This window comes from Onychostoma macrolepis, chromosome 06 (assembly GCF_012432095.1).
Source record: "Onychostoma macrolepis isolate SWU-2019 chromosome 06, ASM1243209v1, whole genome shotgun sequence".
Lineage (NCBI taxonomy): Eukaryota > Metazoa > Chordata > Actinopteri > Cypriniformes > Cyprinidae > Onychostoma > Onychostoma macrolepis.
Window position 1 is genome coordinate 15,092,416 of NC_081160.1, and position 20,024 is coordinate 15,112,439.

The window sequence follows — 20,024 nt, forward strand, 5'->3', positions numbered from 1 at the left end:
TGTGATTTCATCTAATAGAATGTTTTGAATGAACCAAACAACCTAATGGCACAAAACATCACAGAATGGACGAAAACTTAAATTTCAGACAAACTTGCAAGTTCACTCTTGATCAAAAAGAACAGCTATAGCCGAGCCTTGAAAACTAAAACGATTTCCATTTAACATTTCATCCATATAAAATACCATTCAGAAGTTCAGGTGGGCAATATTTTAAAGTTATTAATAGTCTCAAACCCAAGACTGCATTCATTTGATTAAAATATAGTAAAAACGCTAATATTGTGAAATATACAATTTATACAAGTAACTCGTCTTTGTTTTAATATTTTGTAAAACAATTTATTCCTGTGATGGCAAAGCTAAAATTTCAGTATCATTACTGCTGTCTTCAGTGTCACATGATGCTTCGGAAATTTTAATATGCTGATTTGGTGCTCAAAAGATATTTCATGCCAAACTTTGAAGACCATTTTATTTATTTATTTTTGTGGAAACCGTGATTCTTAACATCTCGTTAAAAACAACGATTTGAAATATAAATGTTTGTAACATGAATTACAGTATTTTACTGTAATTTAATGTGCTAAATAAAAGTATGAATTCATTTTAAAAACACCTTAGTGTATAAATGGTGACATCAATATACTTACCCATTTAATTTAAATGAAAGTGACCACATCACAAACTTTACTGAAAATACTTATTTATTGATTTAACTTTTAGAATGTGATTTCTTTGAAATAATATATTATTCTTCCCCTCAATAGCATGTGACACCTCAGCATGGTGGTGTAATGAATAAAGTGCTTGTGATGAAAACTGCCACACAATATAGTCAGAAAGGATTTTGAACATATCTTCAGTGCAGTACAATCACCAGATCACACCTTGGAATCAACACGGCTTTGGAGAACCCACTGACTTTAGGCACAGAGAACTGCCTATTATCTCCAAGAGAGAAACTTTATGGCACTGCACTTCCAAATGGATACAAATAGAAATACAAGAAGTGCAATAACTGCTCTAAATAAGTCTGATTCTTCATAGGCGGACACTTGGAAAAAAATGGCTGCCCTGTAACAAAATGCTAAATATTTATACACGCATGCTTAGGTTACATTTCTGACACTACAGAATTTTCTTTTGATATATATATATATATATATATATATATATATATATATATATATATAAAATTAAACAGGACAAGTTTAACACAGCAAGCATATTTTCTGTTTAAACTGCTGCTTTACGTCAAATACATGAAATACCAGCTAGTAGGATAAACAGGGTCGGGGCCCTGCACAGGAATATCCCTTACAGTTCTGACAACAGCTAGCGCAAGACGACCAGCTATGCAATATTCATACAGCAGAAGAGTCGATGGAATGTGTCAAAGAATCCGATTGCAATAATAATCAAGAGAAGTAAACATTCTTCAGTATTTAAAAAAAACCAAACAAACAAACAAACAAACAAAAAACATGTTAAGAAACACAAAAACTGTTGTGAAATGACAGACGTTTCTCTTTCCAAACTGCCGCAGACAATTGACAGCGTTTCAGTGCAGGCATTTCTGAATCCAAGCATCAAACGTATCAAAATAACAAAAACTCAAGAATATACACTCACTATTATTGGTGCAAATATTGGTCTTACAACATCATATGCTGTCCACGACTGTTTTCTTATTTTTACAAGAGCTAACTTAGTACAAATGTAAAGTGATGCAGCTGTATTGCAGTATTTTTGCCCGTCAAAAGACCAAAGACCCGTTTCAGTCGCCAGGACTCATGGAGCAAGTAGGGGAAGAGAAAAGATGGCCTACACTGTTCACCGAACAGTAGCGCAACACACAAGCAAATTTCTTTTTATTTGTTTGTTAATCTCAGTCCAAGTTCTTCTCAAAGGTTGCCATTATGTCACTCTGCATGGTCATATCGATGACTCCGGACATCTAAGAAAAATAACATTAAAAAAAATTAACATCATAAAAACATTATTATTATTATTATTATGAGTACTAGTAGTAACAAAAATATTTAACAACAGCAACAACAACATCATCAGTAATATTTGTGGTTATTAAAAAACAAAGTATAATATTTGTTATGAATATTAATAAACAATATAACGTTATTATAATTGTATTATTTTCAAATATCAATAATTTATAGCATAATATAATAAACCTAATTAGTAAATCATCTTTATATTGTAATCTTAACAGTTGTGTTTTTTGTGGTTATTATTACTGATTATAAACATAACCGATACGTAAATTTGTTTGGTTATTTTACTATTATTATAATTAATAATTATTATTATAATCATTATCATAAAACAATTACATAAGAACAACAGTAACAGTGTTAACTATTGATATTAATAAAACCACAATGTATATTATTTGTTATTAATGCTAATAAACATCATAACAGATATTTGTTATTAAACATTATAATATTATATATTCATCTAATAAAAATAAGTAACAATGTTTTTATTTATTATAAATCTAGAAGAACATCACTAATTTGGGATAGTTCTCCCATAAATGAAAATTCTGTCAATTACTCACCCTCATCCTTCTAAACCCGTAAGACCTTCGTTCATCTTTGGATCACAAATTAAGGTATTGTTTATGAAATCCGAAAGCTTTCTGACCCTGCATAGACAGCAACAGAACTACTATGTTCAAGGACCAGAAAGGACATCGATAAAATAGTCCGTGTGACATTAGTGGTTCAACCGTTATGTTATGAAGCTACAAGAATATTTTGTGCACAAAGAAAACAAAAATAACTTTATTCAACAATTTCTTCTCTTCTGCAGATGAGCACACCTTTTGCTTGCCAGCATTTCTTTTTTTATTTCTTCCTTTGTGTTCAGCAGAAGAAAGAAAGTCATACAGATTTGAAACAACATGAGGGTAATACGATTTTCATGTTTGGGTGAGCTATGTTTTTTTCTTAAGGGAACTACCTCTTTAAACTTTCTTCAGTCTTCGACGCGTGTTCATGAGAGTACCACGATGCAAGTCGTTATTTTTCTTTTCTTTGCACAAAAAAAAAAGTATTCTCGTAGCTTCAAAAAATAACGGTTGAACTGTTAGACTATTTTAACGCTGTCCTTACTACCTTTCTGGGTCTTGAATGTGGTAGTTACGTTGCAGTCTATGCAGGGTCAGAAAGCTTTCGGATTTCATCAAAAAAATCTTAATTTGTGTTTGTTAGATGAACGAAGGTCTTGAGGGTTTGGAGCGATGAGGCTGAGTAAAGACAATTTTCATTTTTGGGTGAACTATCCCTTTAAATATCAACATTTTAAAGTTACTTTGTAAAATACTTGGTGTGCAAAGTACTTACAGCCTCTCTCCTGCGGCGCTCCTGCTCTCTCTTGCGAGCCATCTCTCGTTCTCTGTCAACAGAGCTCTGTGGAAGAGAGGAGGGCTCAGGGGCTTTGGGGGTATCCAAGATGGCTGCCATCACAGACAGCTCTGCTGACTCCACTTCTGGATTTGAAGGTGGGCAGTCCAGCTTGGTTTTTTGAAGCTGCTGCGTCAGGCTAGAAATCATCAAAAGGCCACACTGTTAGCTAGATCAGCGAGAACAGTCATATAATAATCACGTGTGGGCCATAGGGATATGACTGCAAATTAATAATAGAGTAGAAACTTAGAATGCATGTGTCAAACTCGCTAGGTTTTGAAACTGAGCCATGGGAAGCTGTGGTCAGCTGGAATCATGTCTTCAGCCATGCAGAGATTGAAACTCCTCCAAAATGAAACTTACATAACACAGCTTTATACACTGTTGCCTTAAAAATAAGATTCTGTTTATACCCGCTTTTGTCTGTGCTGCTCTTCTCTCGACCAGCTTCCATCTGCAGTTTACGAGCTCTCTCTCGTTCCTCTTTCTCCATGGCAACTTTGCGAAACTGCTGGAAACTTTCCTTGGATGATTTGATTGGGCAAGGAGTTTGAGTAGCCATCTTCCCCAAGCTTGTCCAAGAGTCTGCATGCTTTAGTACAATATCCTTAAACACATGTAAACAGGTCCAGATTATTGGAGAGAACACCAAAGAGTGCATTTTTCATTTGCTACCCATATAAAGCATTGGTACCTTTTTAGGCAGGTTGGATTTGGCATCTTGAATGGGCTTGCATAGTTCACTGCCATCGTACTTAGCTCCTAGAAATGTGAAGAAGAACCAATTTCAAGAAAATTTCAAGAAACCGTTGAGGAAAAAAAAGGAGAGGACTCTGGAGGAAAACGGCAGGAGAAATGCTGACCGTTCATTTTGTGCAGCTGAACGGAGGGCTCTTCCAGTGTCTCTGGGCAGCTCTGCTCATCCCTCATGTTGGTTAATGGACTCTCATGCAGAGGTGACAACAATTTACACTGCTGCAGAGAGAAAAAGCAATTACAAAAAGTGATTTGTGTGTCACCAACAACAACCAGGTCGAACACCATCCATCTGGATCTAAATCCTGTTTATTCACTGTAGGGCTGCCCTCGACTAAGGATTTTTCTGGTCGAACAGTAGTCGTTCATTTTAAGCATTAGTCGACTAATCGGATGTTTATTAATAAACCATTTAAATCATAATAATGAGCCTTTAACTGCCTAGCCTAATAAGCACTCAAGCACATACATAAAGCTTGCCACAGCGCACCGGCACAAGTAATGATTATGAATGTGTCAGGGAAAAACAGTAAGAAGACTGCATTAGCATTTTAATTATTTGATAAACTAGTGCTTTTTTGTTTTTGGTTTAAGTGATGAAGTTGACGACACCAACTCATCATCCCTGCAGTACTGGACGCGCCTGTATGCATGTTTCACACGGATTAAATAATCGGAAAATACTTGTTTTCCATTTGAATGGTTAATTTGAAAGTAGACATTTCACTCTATATATTTTTAATGTCTGTAAGGCAAAGATATACATGGAGTTTCACACTGAAGTTCACAGAGCCCGAGAGGGCAGAAATTTAAGTGCATCCTGTTTGCTTTATTTTACAAAAGTGAGTTTTGTTATTGTGAGTGCACAAATAAACGTAGAGTCTTTACAGATTTGAAAGATATATTACTCTTATCTGTATGATCAAAAATGACAGAGTATTTTAAGAGTAAATAACCGCACCGGCGACTCCATCTGTCCTGCATTAAGCGCGCTGCTGTTCAGCTTCCACTCTCCGCACAGACACTTGAACAGCGCACATTTCTGTTAACATTAGATTGAGCGGCCATGTAAGGTTGCTAATACTTACATATTTCAGATGATAGGCCATATTTGAGGTCGATAAATGATAGGCGAGCGTTTGGATGTCCTGCCTGATGTACTGTATTACCACATAGACTAGCTGTTAATGATCTGTCCATCACGGACTGCGAGACTTTGCCTGTGGATTTTTTATTTATTTTTCTGCGACTATGCAACTAATAACATTTTGGTTGACCAAGCCTCTTCTGGTCGACTAACGATTAGTCGACTATTAGGGGGTAGCCCTATTTCACTGAACTTTTACACATGAACTTTCACTGACACAATTGTCTTTTTTCCCTGTTTCTTCTATGAAAACAGTTCCACAAAAAAGGTGGAGAAGAACATTTGTGCATCTCAGAGCAACACTACAGTGTTTCGTTGCTGAATGAATGTTTTGAAGGAATCAATGATGCATCAATAAAGACGAGCACTTGCTTCGTTTCTAAATGAATCAGCTTTTGTCTGTGCTGGTCTTCTCTCGATCAGCTTCCATCTGCAGTTTACAAGCTCATTCTTGTTCCTCTTTCTCTATGGAGAAGTTGACGCTAGTTGCTGAAAGTCAGTCTATCCCGAACGTGAGCAGCGGCGCCACATGACAAAATACTATAGAACCCATTATAATCAGTGATGCCGTCCACACTGGATGCGGCGTGGCGCGACAAATCCCTGACAGTAAACAGATGCCTTGTTCTATTAATGACGTATTCATACAAAGTTCAAATAATTTGCAATGGTTGCTCTGTCACGTATGGTGTAAACACAATGAGAGCCAGTCTGCAGATTTGAGTTGACAGATTTCATAGAAAATCGTGTAGTGTATGATGGTCACAGATGCCAATTTTTTAGCATCAGACTTTAGCTGTGTTTCTATCAACCTTTTTTAATGCGCATTTTTGAAAATGGCATTAAAAAAAGAAAAGAAAAAAAAAAGCTGGATGGAAAAGCCAAGATGCACATAAAATTTTAAAATCGATAAATAATTCATAAATTCTAATAAGAGAGAGAGAGAAAAAAAAAGGTTATGCGCACAATTGAGTAGGATAAACTTTTTATACGACAATAAAAAATATATAAATGCACAAACTACAATAGAAAAACATTTACCGAATAAATTCCACCATGCGCATCAAAAAAAATAAAATAAAATAAAAGTTATGTGACTTTGCATGATGGGATGGGACACCTTGACTAACCAGCAGACCGATCTCGTTGCACAGCATCTGAAATGTTTTGGCTGTTATGAAATGCCTGAGCAAAGCCTGTCATTAAAGTATTTCGGTAACACTTTATTTTAAGGTGTTATAATACAGAGTAATTACCTAATTAAGTACTTAGTAGTAGCTGTTGTACTTGCATAAAACAAAATGCACTTACCATGTAACTAAGTTATGGAACACCCGGTAATTACAGTTTGTAACTATGTAGATGTAATAGGCAGCTACTGTTACACATATGTAACAGGCAGAGTCTGTTACACAGCTGCTTGTACACTTAAGTACAATCTTGATGCACTATATTTTAAGTAGCTTATATCTGTGTACTTACAATTATAATTACGTTTTATAAAGTCTGCAACACATATGTAACAATCTTTTGGTTACATAAGTAGCTGTGTAACAGACTCGGTCTGTTACATATGTGTAACAGTAGTTGCCTATACATCTACATAATTACAAACTGTAAGTACAGGCTGTTCTATAACTTAGTTACATGGTAGGTACATTTTGTTTCATGCAAGTACAACGGCTACTACCAAGTACTTAACTATGTAATTACTCTGTATTACGGCCACCTTAAAATAAAGTGTTACCAGTATTTCTGTATATTTGTCTTAGACGACTGTGTTACCAAACAGCAGGCATCCACCTCCGAAAGCAATGGCCACATTTATTGTTTTGTCTGCTCGCTCTAAGTAATTCATCATATATGAAAATTATTATATTATGTGGCTTCTCCTACTTTTCTTAAGCCTGGTTCAGACTACACAATTTTTTTGCTGGTTACGAGACAGTCACTGTGTCAGATTATGCAGTTTTGACATGATAAAATCTTGTCATGTAATGGGGAACAAACATGCCGGACTAAACGTTGTTACCCAACCATTTATCACATGATATCAAACTATTCTAACAATCCATTTTAAATGACAACAACTTAGTTGAATAAAATGAACCAGTTAAAGTCTTTTTGTATAGTATTTCTCCATACGAAGACAAGTTTAGCAGAATTATAAATTTACCTCAAACTGAGAGCTGGAGGTAGGCTGGCATCCTGTGACAGGCATGGCTGCAGGAGGTGAGGTCAGTGGTGACAGAAGAGGAGGAACACCTGCAGGATTGAGGGGAGGAAGAGAAAGATGGAGTTTACTTTGAATTGATATCCTGTTTTACACATGCATTAAAGCGGCACTATAAGTGAGAGACAGCAATGACATGCAGCTGGGAAGAGATCATCAAAAATCAACAACAAACCACCAGTTATGATGGACATACAATGTTAACCCACAATGGAAAAGAAAAGTTGCAGATGCACAATGTTAACAGAGCAAGGGGAGCGAGCGACGGAGATCGGCGGGCGGCGGAGGTGACACATCAAGTGACCTCTTACCTTCCTGCTCAGATTTAAGTGGAGGCTTCTCTGCAGCAGCAGGCGATGAGGGGCCAACCTGAGAGGCCTGCGGGTCGAGTGAGGGACTACAGGGGAATGACGGGTCTGAAAGGAGTGAGGTTGGTGTGTGTGGGGGGATCGACACGTGGGAAGATTTGAGTGGGGTGGTTGTGTTGTCGTTACAGGGGGAGATGGCAGAAGTGTTACATAAATGGTTGATGGCCTGGTCTGGAGGTAGGCTGAGCGGTAAAGGGGCAGTCCAGGTTTTACGAGGTAGTGGGGCAGCTTTGCCACTAGGTCTGGTAGGCTGAGGAGGCAGCCGGCTGTGTAATGCTGTTGCAGGAGGAGGGTAGAGGGATGGACAGAAAAGGGTTTAGGTGATAAATCAAAGCTGCTATCTGTTCTCCAAATGCAGATTTTGATGAGTAATAAAGAAATCATTATCATTTTTGGAGGTCATTTCAATTGTTTTGTACATCATGATGTGGCAAACACATCAACGTGAACAGAAGTATGAACAATGGCACCGAGCCTAACCTGGGATTGCCATGATGTCCTCGGCAGGATGCTTTGCATGTTGTGACGCAAACAGGTCTTTGGAGTCTGCCTCTGAGACTAGTGACGCTGGACGAGACTGGCACGTCACGACTGAGGCAGAAGAGTCCTTTACCTCAGCAACGGCCTGCCGCGATGCCTGTTTGGGGAGGGGGACAAGGGGGCAATATTTCACTCAGGAAAAATCTGGCACTACATGAAGTGAAATGCTCCATGTGCCAAATGTTAAAGGAGTGGGAGTAGGCCATTTAATATGGGTTGTCTCTTATTGGCTTGTGTGCTTTTTTACCTTGTTTTTAATTTTGTGGGCATGGCCAGGGGCTTTGCTTTGCTTCCTCTTAGCTTTCTGTTCTGTAAGACACGCACAATGCACACTGAGGTCATTTCACTTCAGTCATGACTGCGGGAAAGGCCAACCCCATCCCGTGGGTATTCCTGCTGATTTACTCAGTTTATCTGAACTCCAGTAATAAAATATAAACTGTGTATGCAATTTAAGTACTATAAAGTGTCACAATCACAGTAAATAAATCATAAAAACACAAGAAAAAAAACACAAAGTCAATTTTTTTTTTTCATAAATAGTGTGCACAACTTGTGAAAATGTTTTGTGACGCAAGTAAACAATGTGAATAATAAAACAAAATAAACAATGTGAAATGACAAAACAAAGGGAAAGAAAAACACAACACTTATCTTAACATACAACAGTTGTCTATGAACAGTGTTTTATTTAAATCTCTGGGTGTTAAACACCAAACTCAAAAGGGGAAGCTTTATACCCGTTTAGGTAAATAAAATTCACACATCTACAAAATATGCAACAGACTTTAAGCAGGACAAGTGGTTGCCTCTTATGACAGCTTTTTTTTGGTCCTAGCTTCCATGTTACAACTATAGTTTACAATCCAAGTAACTCACATACAACATATCGATGTATGCTTATACAATCTATTGTAGATTATCATTACATAAACATCTCTGTATAACCTCACACAAGTACAAAAGGTGGAATTACAATGTAATGCAACAGGGGAACCACATAGTAATGATTCAAAGCAGCAGTTTAAAACGGACCAGCTGTAACTCTTAACAGGGACAATAGCATATGACACATAAACTGTTGTGCTCTCAGGTATGTTTGGTGAAGGTCCAAATTGGAAACCGGCGTTTTTTTCCTAAGCCTTACCACTATTTTGAACTTGAAAATGCTGAGGGTGTATAAAACAAAGAAAATCCCACACCAAGAGCCAGCTGGTCTTAAACTTGTCTTAAACTACAGCAACAACATAAATAAGTGATTGTGATGAAACAAGAACAAAATATCAAACATTGGAAAACAACAAATAAATAATAGCACCCAACAAAAACTACAGAAAGAGTCAAGAGAGAAAATGAGATGACTTATTCTTTTACTAATTTAGAGCCAAAAGTGCACAATTTTCTTTATATTACAAAAGTGAAAAAGTGTAAAAGACAAGAATTGAAAAAAAAAAAAAAAAAAAACATTTTTACACCATTTTTTTTTTTTAAATTTGAAACTGTGGAATGTTTCAAATATTTGTTGTCCAGAAGGTGTTAAGATGAAATAAGTGAAATTTTATAATGCTGGGGACGTGTCCGAGTAAGCTTTACAATTTTTTATTTGTTTTCTGCATCAGTGGCAAGATTGATAGCAGGGGGAACAGACTGGCCTGAGAGACAGTGAGTGAATAAAAGGGTTGGTGGGTAGGTGTGAAGCAGCTAACCTGAATCAGAGTCACAGCTATCAGAGGAGCTAGAGTCACTACTACTGCTGTCAGAGCTGGACGAGCTGCTGCTGCTGTCACTCAGACGACACGGACGGCTCATGTCTTTAAACTCCCCTTCTGCTTCAACTGCACACAAAAGGGGAAACATATAGGTTTATACTGCATTTATATGACTACATAAATAAGGAATGAACAAATAAATACCTATACTTACTTTTGGCCTTTTTATTATTTGATTCTCCATTTGTGTGTTGCAGCTCTTTGTCCATTTCCTTGATTTTAGACTTCTTCTGGAGCTTCTTTTCTAATAATGTAAAAAGGTCACACAATACATATAAGATAAAAATTCTCCTTTTACACATCAATTTTGTAAAAGTTGTAGAGTATGTATCCTTTTGTTTAAAAAATGGCAATTTTAAGCACTAATCGTGTTGAAGCTCTGAAGAAGAAGACATGAGAAAAGAAAAATCTTTATGAAATGTGTCCCCTGTCTTGGCGTATATAGTTGAAGTATGAAAAACACATGGAAATATTTCAGATTTCCATGCCATTCAGTTGTATTACATGTGGTGTGAAAAGCTTTTAGCACCATCTTTCATATATACTGTGCCTCCGCTTGAAAAGCTCTTAATATTGACAAAACAGTACTTACTGTCAGTTTCTTTCGGCTTTTTGGAGGCAAGTGACAACATAACACTCGAGAGCTCGAAGAGTTGAAGGTTTGAGAGTCTCAAAGTCGATCTCGATTTCCTCAGGGTCTGTGTCCCTAAGCAAGGGTTCTCGCGCCTTGATGATGTTCACTACTTTGCCAAGCTTGTCTCCAGGAAGCTTGTTAATGTCCAGACTCAGTTGCCGTTTCTCCTCATAAGACATGGGTAATGTATTCATCTCTTCCTCGGAGTCGTATGCTCTGCTTTCCTTCCGCCTGAGAACAAAGTTGACAATTTTGATTTCATTGAGAATTTGTCTTGCCATAAAACTCTAGACATTATCCACTAGGGCTGTCAAAATGGCTGAAAAATTAAATTCAAATTTTGTACTTAAAATATTATCAATATTCGAATTATATTTTAATTTAAAAGGCATAATTTCAGTTTGGGTGAAAAAGCTTTTGGCTTCATTCCTGAGACCACATTAGGGCGCAGAGCAAAATATTACCAATGCACATTTCTTCAAAGCAATAAAATATTTATTTTTTTTATGTCGGAAAAAAAACAGAACCCCCCCCCACAACGGTCGCCACTCCCCCAAAGCCATAAACATAGGGAAACACTGCCCAGCAATATGATATTTGCAGATACCTCAAAAGATTCTACGATACGCTTCGATTCAGGAGCATATCGATCGATATTATGATATTATATACCGATTTTAAACAACCATCTACATTTTTATTAACTCACAAACGCAAACAAAATATATAACATGAACATTTATCTGAAATTTTCACATCCTGTACCTCAATTGAGACATTCACAACAACAACAAAAAAAAATATAGACCTATACACCTTTTTTTTTTTTTTTAAATAAAGAAAATAAAGAATTGGAAAAAGAATTCTGGCTGCTATGGGCTCAGTGCTAAAAATCTTTTCTACAAATAACCAAATTACAAGCAATAGCAGAAAATAAATACAATAGAACAAAGACAAGTTCAATAAACAGTGCTTTTCAGGTTTAAAAGAAGAGTCTAAGAGAAATTTTCAGGCATTCTACAGAAATGTAATAATCAAATGTAAAATAATTGAATAGTCTTCACAGTATAAATTAAATATAGATTAATCATTTTTGATGTTACAAAGGTTATTTAGTCAGGAGCAGTGAGCACTTGTATTTTTCTTTGACAGCGTTTGCTTTCACTTTAAGAACGAAAGCACAAATTTAATATAGGCTACTGATACACATGCGTTTTCTTTCTCAACTGTTCACGTTAAGACATATGCCTAACCGACTGCATTTACTAGGATATTCGCCAAAACACGCATTTTGATCCGATGGACGGAAAGTGCGTACGCTATTCTGTCATCAGTAACGCATGGATACACTGTTTCCATTAAAATCAAAGCGTAAATAAATGTACAATATGTATCCATGCGTTACTGATGACAGAGAATAGCGTATGCACTTTGCGTCCATCGGATGCTTTTCAAAATGGCACTACGCTGACACAGAGAGGAGACGAATTGTTGAATAAATGTCGTTATTTTTATTTTCTTTGCGTACAAAGTATTCTCGCCGCTTCATAAAATGCAGATTGAACCACTGGTGGCAGATGGACTATTTTGACAATGTCTTTTATACTTTTCTGTGCCTTGACAGTGAAATTTACTTGGCAGTCAATGGGACAGTCACAAGCCTCCCGGTTTTCATCCAAAATATCTTAAATTGTGTTCCAAGGACGAACGAAGCTTTTACGGGTTTGGAATGAGAAAGGGGTAAGTGATTAATGACAAAATTTGCATTTTGGGGTGGAGTATCCCTTTAAGGTCAAAGTCTTCAGAAATGAAATGCACCGTAACACTGTTACTCCGCGTGTAGCGTGCCAGGGTTGCCAGGTTTTCACAACAAAACCTGCCCAACTGCTACTCAAAACTAGCCCAATCGCATTTCGAGGGGGATCCACTGGTAAAAATTGCATTCTAGGGAGTAAAATACACGTTTTTTTGGAGGGGTTCCCTGGTAAGATTCGCACTCCAGGGGCTAAATATCACGTTTTTGGAGGCAAACCCGCGGAACTGGCAACACTCTAGATTGCCAACTTGATGCTTCCTCTGAAGACTGCTTAGATGTGTTCGACTTGAAGTAGCGCTGCTTAGACCGATCGATGTGTGTCATCAAAGTACCCAGAGAGCTAAAAGACAGTGGACGTCTCCTTATGCTTTCTCTCGCCGTACTTTGATGTCATACACCGATCGGTCTGCAAGTCGAACACACCACTTTACTCTCGCGTGTCACGTGACAGAGTGTAATCGCAGCCTCTGTGGTTGAAAAAATAAATCGCAATATATCGCAAATGCAATGAATCGTTCAGCCCTAGTGGATACTTGGGATAGAAATGGCCATGATGTGCACCCACAAGCACCACACATTTTCTTACCCTGATGACTTGCTGTTGGACCTCTTCTGTATTTTTGCCGGTTTCTTCATTTCTTCACCTTTTCGCTTACTGGACTCTCTCTCTTTCTTCCTCTTCTTCTTGGACTTTTCCCTTTTCTTTGGTTTCAAGAGAGGTGTTTGGGTCAGTAACTGCAGCTGCTCTCGAACTGCTTTCAGCTGGTGAGTGAAGACAGAAATGACATTATATAAAAGTATACATATTAATACTGTCAATCTATAGTTCAAAACTTAGTACGCTATTTTTTCACTGCCTGCTGTACAAACGGGAGCATCCAAACCCTCACAGCAGGTACTACAAATACTCACACTGGTAAAAAAAGATTCGACTTGGCAACATGTTAACATGCTTAAGCACAACACTACAATGACACTTCATAAATAAAATCAATTTGTAATTGCTCAGACTTAAGTCCTCCCAAGTATGTTAATAAAAGAGTTCTCTCGCTTCTTGGCAAAGAACATTCTGGAATTGTTTTCCCTGCAAAGAATACATGCAATACTGCCATAGAATTTGCAGGAGGAGGAAGAGTCACCACATTGGGTGTGACGGTATTGGAACAGAGGATGTGTGTATCTGTGAAGGGACTCAAAAGTATATATGCAAGTCCAACCTGTTCCTCCAGGTTGGCAAGTCTCTGCACTCTCTCCTCTTCATCCTCTTCTGTGTCTGAGGAGTTTTCTGATGGAGACGATGATTCGCTGTCACTGCTCTCAGAGCTGGATGGACTGTGTGCTCTCTCCTTCTTTACTCTGTTCTGACTAGAGGATGGGGCTGAATTCCTCGGCTCGTCAGGAATTTTGGAGAAGCGAAACTCAAAAACATCCTGGGTAAAAAATAAAAATATTCCACATTTACCCATAGGAAAATAAGACAAACAATGGATTTTAAAAGATGATCAAACCACCTAGAGACACACCTGAAGTTTTCTTGCCATGGCCACTACCTCATGGCTGGGTGGATTGTATTTGTAGCAGTTTGAGAACATGAGTCGCACATCTGCAGCGAATTGCAATGCATCGGTGTACTCACGAGCTTCCATCTTTTTCTATTCGAAAAAAATAAGCCCATTACATATAAAACAATAACAGTGAGCAAAGTTTATTCAGTAATATTAACAAAACCATGGTACTCACTTTGATGGTACTCATATCCATAGGTTGGTGAATGATTTCATGATAATCAAGAAGGCCCAGTGTCTTTGCATCCACAGGCTTATAAAAGGGCCAGGCGTAAGCAGAATGCTTTTTGGCAAACATCTCTTTTAGGATGGCATTGCAGTATTTGAGTCTCTCTGAGAGTTTGGTCCTTCTGCCCACCTGATGCTGTGGTGGTGATTCAGGAAGGTCTTTACGGGGAGGTTTGATGGGTCGGCCGCTGCCTCGCCTGGAGAATAACTTAAGGACTTTTGGTTCTGTTACACAAGGGGATGACTCACAGCTGTTGATGGAAGAGGCAGAAGGGGTCGTAGTGTCTGCTTTTCTTTTCACACCATTTTTCAACTGAAAGAAAAGGTACATGCAGATTACCGTTAACTAAAAAAAAATATATGCAGTCCGTGTTTTTCCCATACTATTCCACTTTTAGAAATACTACTCGGCATGAGACAACCAAACAGCCCTTACCTTTGTCAAAAAGGCAAAACTACAACAGTTAATCCTTGGCAAACACTAGGTCACTATGTTACACTGATTACTCACATTTATACAGACAAGAGAAAAAAAATCTGCCTAAACCCCAACACATGCACATGCACATATTCCTATCCACGTTGTAATGTTAATGAATTTGGAGTATTCCAAATGAGCAACTGCATACCCAAAGTTAGTAACATGCCTAAATCTCTGTGCAAGGGCTCTCCGCAAAAGCTTTCCTTTACAGCCTCAGAGCAAACATGACGGTCTCTAAAGACGCATTCTTGCCTGAGAGCAGATGCATGCAGACCCTTCGAGTAATGAGTGTACAATCCTCAAAATAAGTACAAAACAACACAATCACCTCTTATGGAGATTTAGAATACAGGTACTTGCATATCAATATAAAAAGAGGTTTCATCCAAACATGTTTACAAGGCCACAGGAGTAGGTAATTTTTGTTTATGCGTGGTTTCAGCGGTCAATACATTTTTGTTTATTTGTAATATTTTTTATTACAAAGATTATTGATAAATAACAATTTGTTTGAAACAACACTTGTGGACAGATTTCACACACAAATTAGTGAATATGCACCCATTTCTTTGCCTTTTTTCCTAAAGAACAATACGGAGATTTGACAGGAAGTGGGAGAGAAAGTGGGTGATGGGATTGGAAAGGTCCATGAGATGGGACTCAAACTTAAGTTGGCTAAAATGCTTCCCACCATGCTACTGGTACGAATGAGACTTCTTGTTCTTATTTAATTTGCATTTTACCACATACATTGAGAATGTTTACATGGACATCAGTGTTGTGTTAATGGAATTTTTTGTTTGCCATCAAACGGTTGACCACTACTATGTGTTTATCCTGTCGTAAAATGCAGCGAAAAGTCCTACACCACGGTAATAGTGTGATTAAGGTGTGTACATGTCTATACTGCACTTCGATAATGCGACTAAAATAGGAATACTCCATGTCTTAATTTGATTTGTTTACTTCGAGTATGACTTTAGCCGGATTAAGGTAATTCAAAATCTGTTTACATGGTAGATTCTTAATCAGAGTATTGTCCATGTAAATGTACCGATTGTGAAATTCAGGAAAAAATAGGATGTTCCTATCAAATTACTGTAATTACCAGGCATACAATGAGTAATAACACCCGAGTTCACTTGGTACTAGAGACTTATGATACTGCTGAGACATGTCAAAAGTGCAAGTGCAGGTGGTTTGAGAGGAACTGACTTTGGCGGTGAGTTGTGCAGACAGGGGAGCAGAGGGAATTGTGTGGAGAGCATCCGGAGGGATGACAGTCACTGTTTGCTGGAAAACCACCTCAGACACAGGAGACTGTGGCCTCTTTAACACTGCAAAAAAATGCAAATATTAACTTGATTTTCACTCTACACTGCCATACACAACGCAGAACCTAAAACATGTAGTAATTTGTCATCAGTTTATTTAATTTAAGTGGCCTGAATACCTGCTGTTGTTGTCCTTCCTCCTTTCACAGGAGCTTTAGTTGTCAGAGCAGAGATCTCAAACTCATCTTGAGGCATCTTTGCCACCTTCTCCAAAAAAAGCTTCTCAAGGGCTTGAGCCATCAGAACAATGTCATCTGCTGGCTGAAACCACACACACAAAAAGTTTGAAACCAAATGTTGCGTATCAAATCTTTAATTCTTAGCAACATTACATAGAAAAACAGCAGAGTCCTCACCCGATTGTACATGTAACAGTTTGTGAACATGGTGTTGAAGTCTTCAATACACTCCATTGCCTTCCAGTAGTAATTGTTTTCAAGACGCTTTTTAATGGTGCTCAAGTCCATTGGGTTCTTGATTATTTTATAATAATCCTAAATTAAGTGGAAATATTGAAATCACCAATAACCTTAAGCAAGCACATTTTAAAACAAAGATCAATAAAGGTTTGCACCTACAAACTGTGTAATCAGTAAAATAGCTTTACATGACAATGCACGCCGAGACTTACTGGCAAATTGAGTCGGGCTGCATCCACAGGCTGTCTGAAAGGCCAGGAGAATTGATGTCTCAACAGGGACTTAATCACCACTTTTTCTACATACTGCAACTGATTGGTGAGGCGCCCAGGCCTTTTGGGGTTCTTGAACTCAGGGGGAGGGGGATTCCCATTCATGATGAAGTTCTGTGGGGGTTTCACATCAGACATCGTCTGAGCCGATCCAGGGAGTGGTGACCAGTATGGAAAGGGCTTTTGCAACTACACCTAGGCAGCTCAGTGAGCATTACACATCCACTGTCTGTGCCACTGTAAACAGGGAGAGCAGTGTCAACATCCTCATGCCATTCTTCACTGCTGTTTATTATTTTTAGGCAAATCAGAAAAAGCAGCAGATTAGAGCACACAGTCCTTTTATGACAAGTTTAAATGCAAGTGTAATAGCTTTTTAGTAAAACACACATATTGTCTAAATTCCTAGTTAATGACATACTGCACTGTAGTCCTTAGGACTACTGCAGGTTTCATGCGGTATGCACCGCCCTCTACTGTCTAATAAATGAACACTACAACGCTTTTCAGCTGCATTCCCGACAAAGGCATCTTTATAAATTGAAAACACAGTATCTGAAGTACACCACCCAAAAGAACCTTAAAAAATAAAATAAAAACTAAAATAAACAACAGATATGTGGAAGGAAACTTGCCGGCTAAAAAGTCTGAATATGCTGACCTTTCTTTTCTTCCAAAAACAAATTGATAGCATAATATATTGAGAACTTCTCCAGCACATTAAAAATAGACCATTACTGTTTAGATGAAAACTGCCACTGTGACATTTTTCAAGACTAATCTAAAATGAACTTAAAATAAAAACAAACATCAGAAACTGATATTACTTGGTTTCTTCCAACCATTTGTTTCAAGGCAAAACTTTAAATGTACGTTATCCCTAATTTATATGCATAACGCTTACCGATTTAAACTGCTGTTTCTAGATGCAAGTTACTCATTAAATCAATAAAAGCAACTTTTTTTTTTCACGACAGTGAAAACATGCTTAAAAATTCAAAGAACTCCTTTTAATTGTCTCTGAAGCTCTCGAGCTTTATTTAGCTCAGCTACAGAGGTTATTCTTTCATCACACTTACCCCAAACTAAAAGGTCATCGTCCTGCTCAGTAAAATAGTATTTTTCTCATACTCAAAAACATTTACAAATTATATTGATCATTATGTGTACTTTATTTAAATAAATGTAAAAGAAAAAGAAATCACTGTACAAGAAGCCTATGAACTTACAAAATTTATTTACACAAGAAAAACAATTCGAAAAAAAAGTAAAATTTTTTATTTTTTATAAGCTATATAAAAACACTTAGTTTCACACTGGTTTGCTTATGATTGGGAAGAGAATCTTTTTGTTTTTGGAGGGGAGAAGGGAGTAACGTTATTGTCCATCATCGATGAAGTCCACTTCAAAGATTAATTATCTTTTTTTTTTTTTACACCTACAAGTTTAACGAGTTCACAATTTGTCTATATAAACATAGCGACGTTGTGCCAATTTGGTATCGTTTGTTGTGGACAAACACGTGCCAATTTGTCAAATTACAGACTGCACATTCATTTAAGGATACTCAGAACAAAAAGAAGCTTTGTAGGTCAATAAAACAGACGAGTAATTTAATACGGCACTAGAAAAAAAAAGCTCCCTATACTTACGGAGTGTAATATATACCATAAATTGCGGTTATACGCAAGATATATTTGCTCCTTTAAAAAATACAGGGCCATGCGTTATATAAACCCAACTACCTCTTATGGATGACGCAACACGAACTTCCGGCTCAATATTACGGCCACAGAAGTGTCGCCTCTGCTTAAATAATCAGTTTGAGGGACAAACGTTAACTTATACGAGCATAAAACACAATACAGATCATTACAGACTGGTTTATATGAATCCCATGAATAATCGCGCTAAAGCAAGCCTCGAGCCATAAAATGGCGCCTGGCTAGCTTTAGCACAGCTAGCCACACATTACCCCGCCCCGTCAGATGCTGACATTGAGCTCAGTTAGCAGTCCCTCCCCTAACCATTCCGCCAGCTAAATGAAGCTAGCTCAACCTGGATCCAAAATTTTACCTTTCCGTCTCGGGAACAACAAAGAAAGTTTAAACTGCAGAACTGAGACAGACGATGCAGTGCAGGATGAGCTCTGCTGGAAAACTTCACCAACCGAAGGATCTTGTTGATGCTTTGCGCCCGAAAACCCCTCTTTGAAAACGACTTAAAAGATTTTTGAACTTAGTTTTCAACGCCAACAGAACAAATTAACATCATATACATGAATACGTTTGAAATTACACTGTTTCTTTGAAAGGTTAGTCATCAATGGCGGACGTCTCTCACGGCAACCGCCTAGTATTTATACCCTCCTGCTGAAAGCGCCCAATCCCATTGGACAAGACCCCTCACGTGCTCCCTTCTTCCCCCTCGCTGCTTTAACACCGAGAAAATATTCCTCTAAAACGTATGCATCGAAACTGCCCTCTATTTTATACCCTAAACTAACACCGAAACGCTGTTTTACATTTAAACCTGTTTATGTTTACGACGGCGAACGAACTCCTATAATAAACAGACAAGTACGTCAGAGTATTTTTTTAAAAGTGCGACATAACTGGTCTCCGGACATCACATGACCATTCTAGAACATTCTGTCGATAGCTAACGTTATAGCTCGATTCCCCTCTTTAGTGTCTGTTAAATGATTACATTGTGGCTCTTTTCCGTGGCTTTGGTTGTCAGCTTCTGGCGAGTGTTGGACATCGGTCATCCCTGCAGCTTGAAAAATCTCACAAAGAGAACTATGATATGATAAAGCACTGAGCAATGCTGAAGGGAGGCGAACGCAAACTAATGCGCATGCGCACTTTCTTGACAGTGATTGGCTTCTCAGTTGACGCTAAATTGACGCCGTACTCATCTTTTGTGTAAGAAACGCCGTTCAACCTTCATTAAACCTTTTCAAGCAAGCTTCATCAGTCACTGATAAACACATTCCAAGACGAATACATAGAAAGAGGGAGACAAC

General features: G+C 37.8%; 1 protein-coding gene across 1 annotated transcript; it reads right to left on the reverse strand.

Moving 5' to 3' along the window:
- Positions 1-689: 689 nt before the first annotated feature.
- brdt (bromodomain, testis-specific) lies at positions 690-19,839 on the reverse strand. The gene is given in 21 exon segments (XM_058778737.1): positions 690-1,960; positions 3,372-3,570; positions 3,848-4,041; positions 4,129-4,196; positions 4,298-4,409; positions 7,514-7,602; positions 8,419-8,575; positions 8,726-8,787; positions 10,185-10,313; positions 10,402-10,491; positions 10,840-10,862; positions 10,864-11,112; positions 13,284-13,459; positions 13,915-14,127; positions 14,221-14,349; positions 14,438-14,803; positions 16,187-16,308; positions 16,425-16,566; positions 16,662-16,799; positions 16,937-17,233; positions 19,073-19,839. Coding segments are annotated over 20 exon segments (2,925 nt in total). The 5' UTR covers positions 17,135-17,233; positions 19,073-19,839; the 3' UTR covers positions 690-1,891.
- Positions 19,840-20,024: the final 185 nt, after the last annotated feature.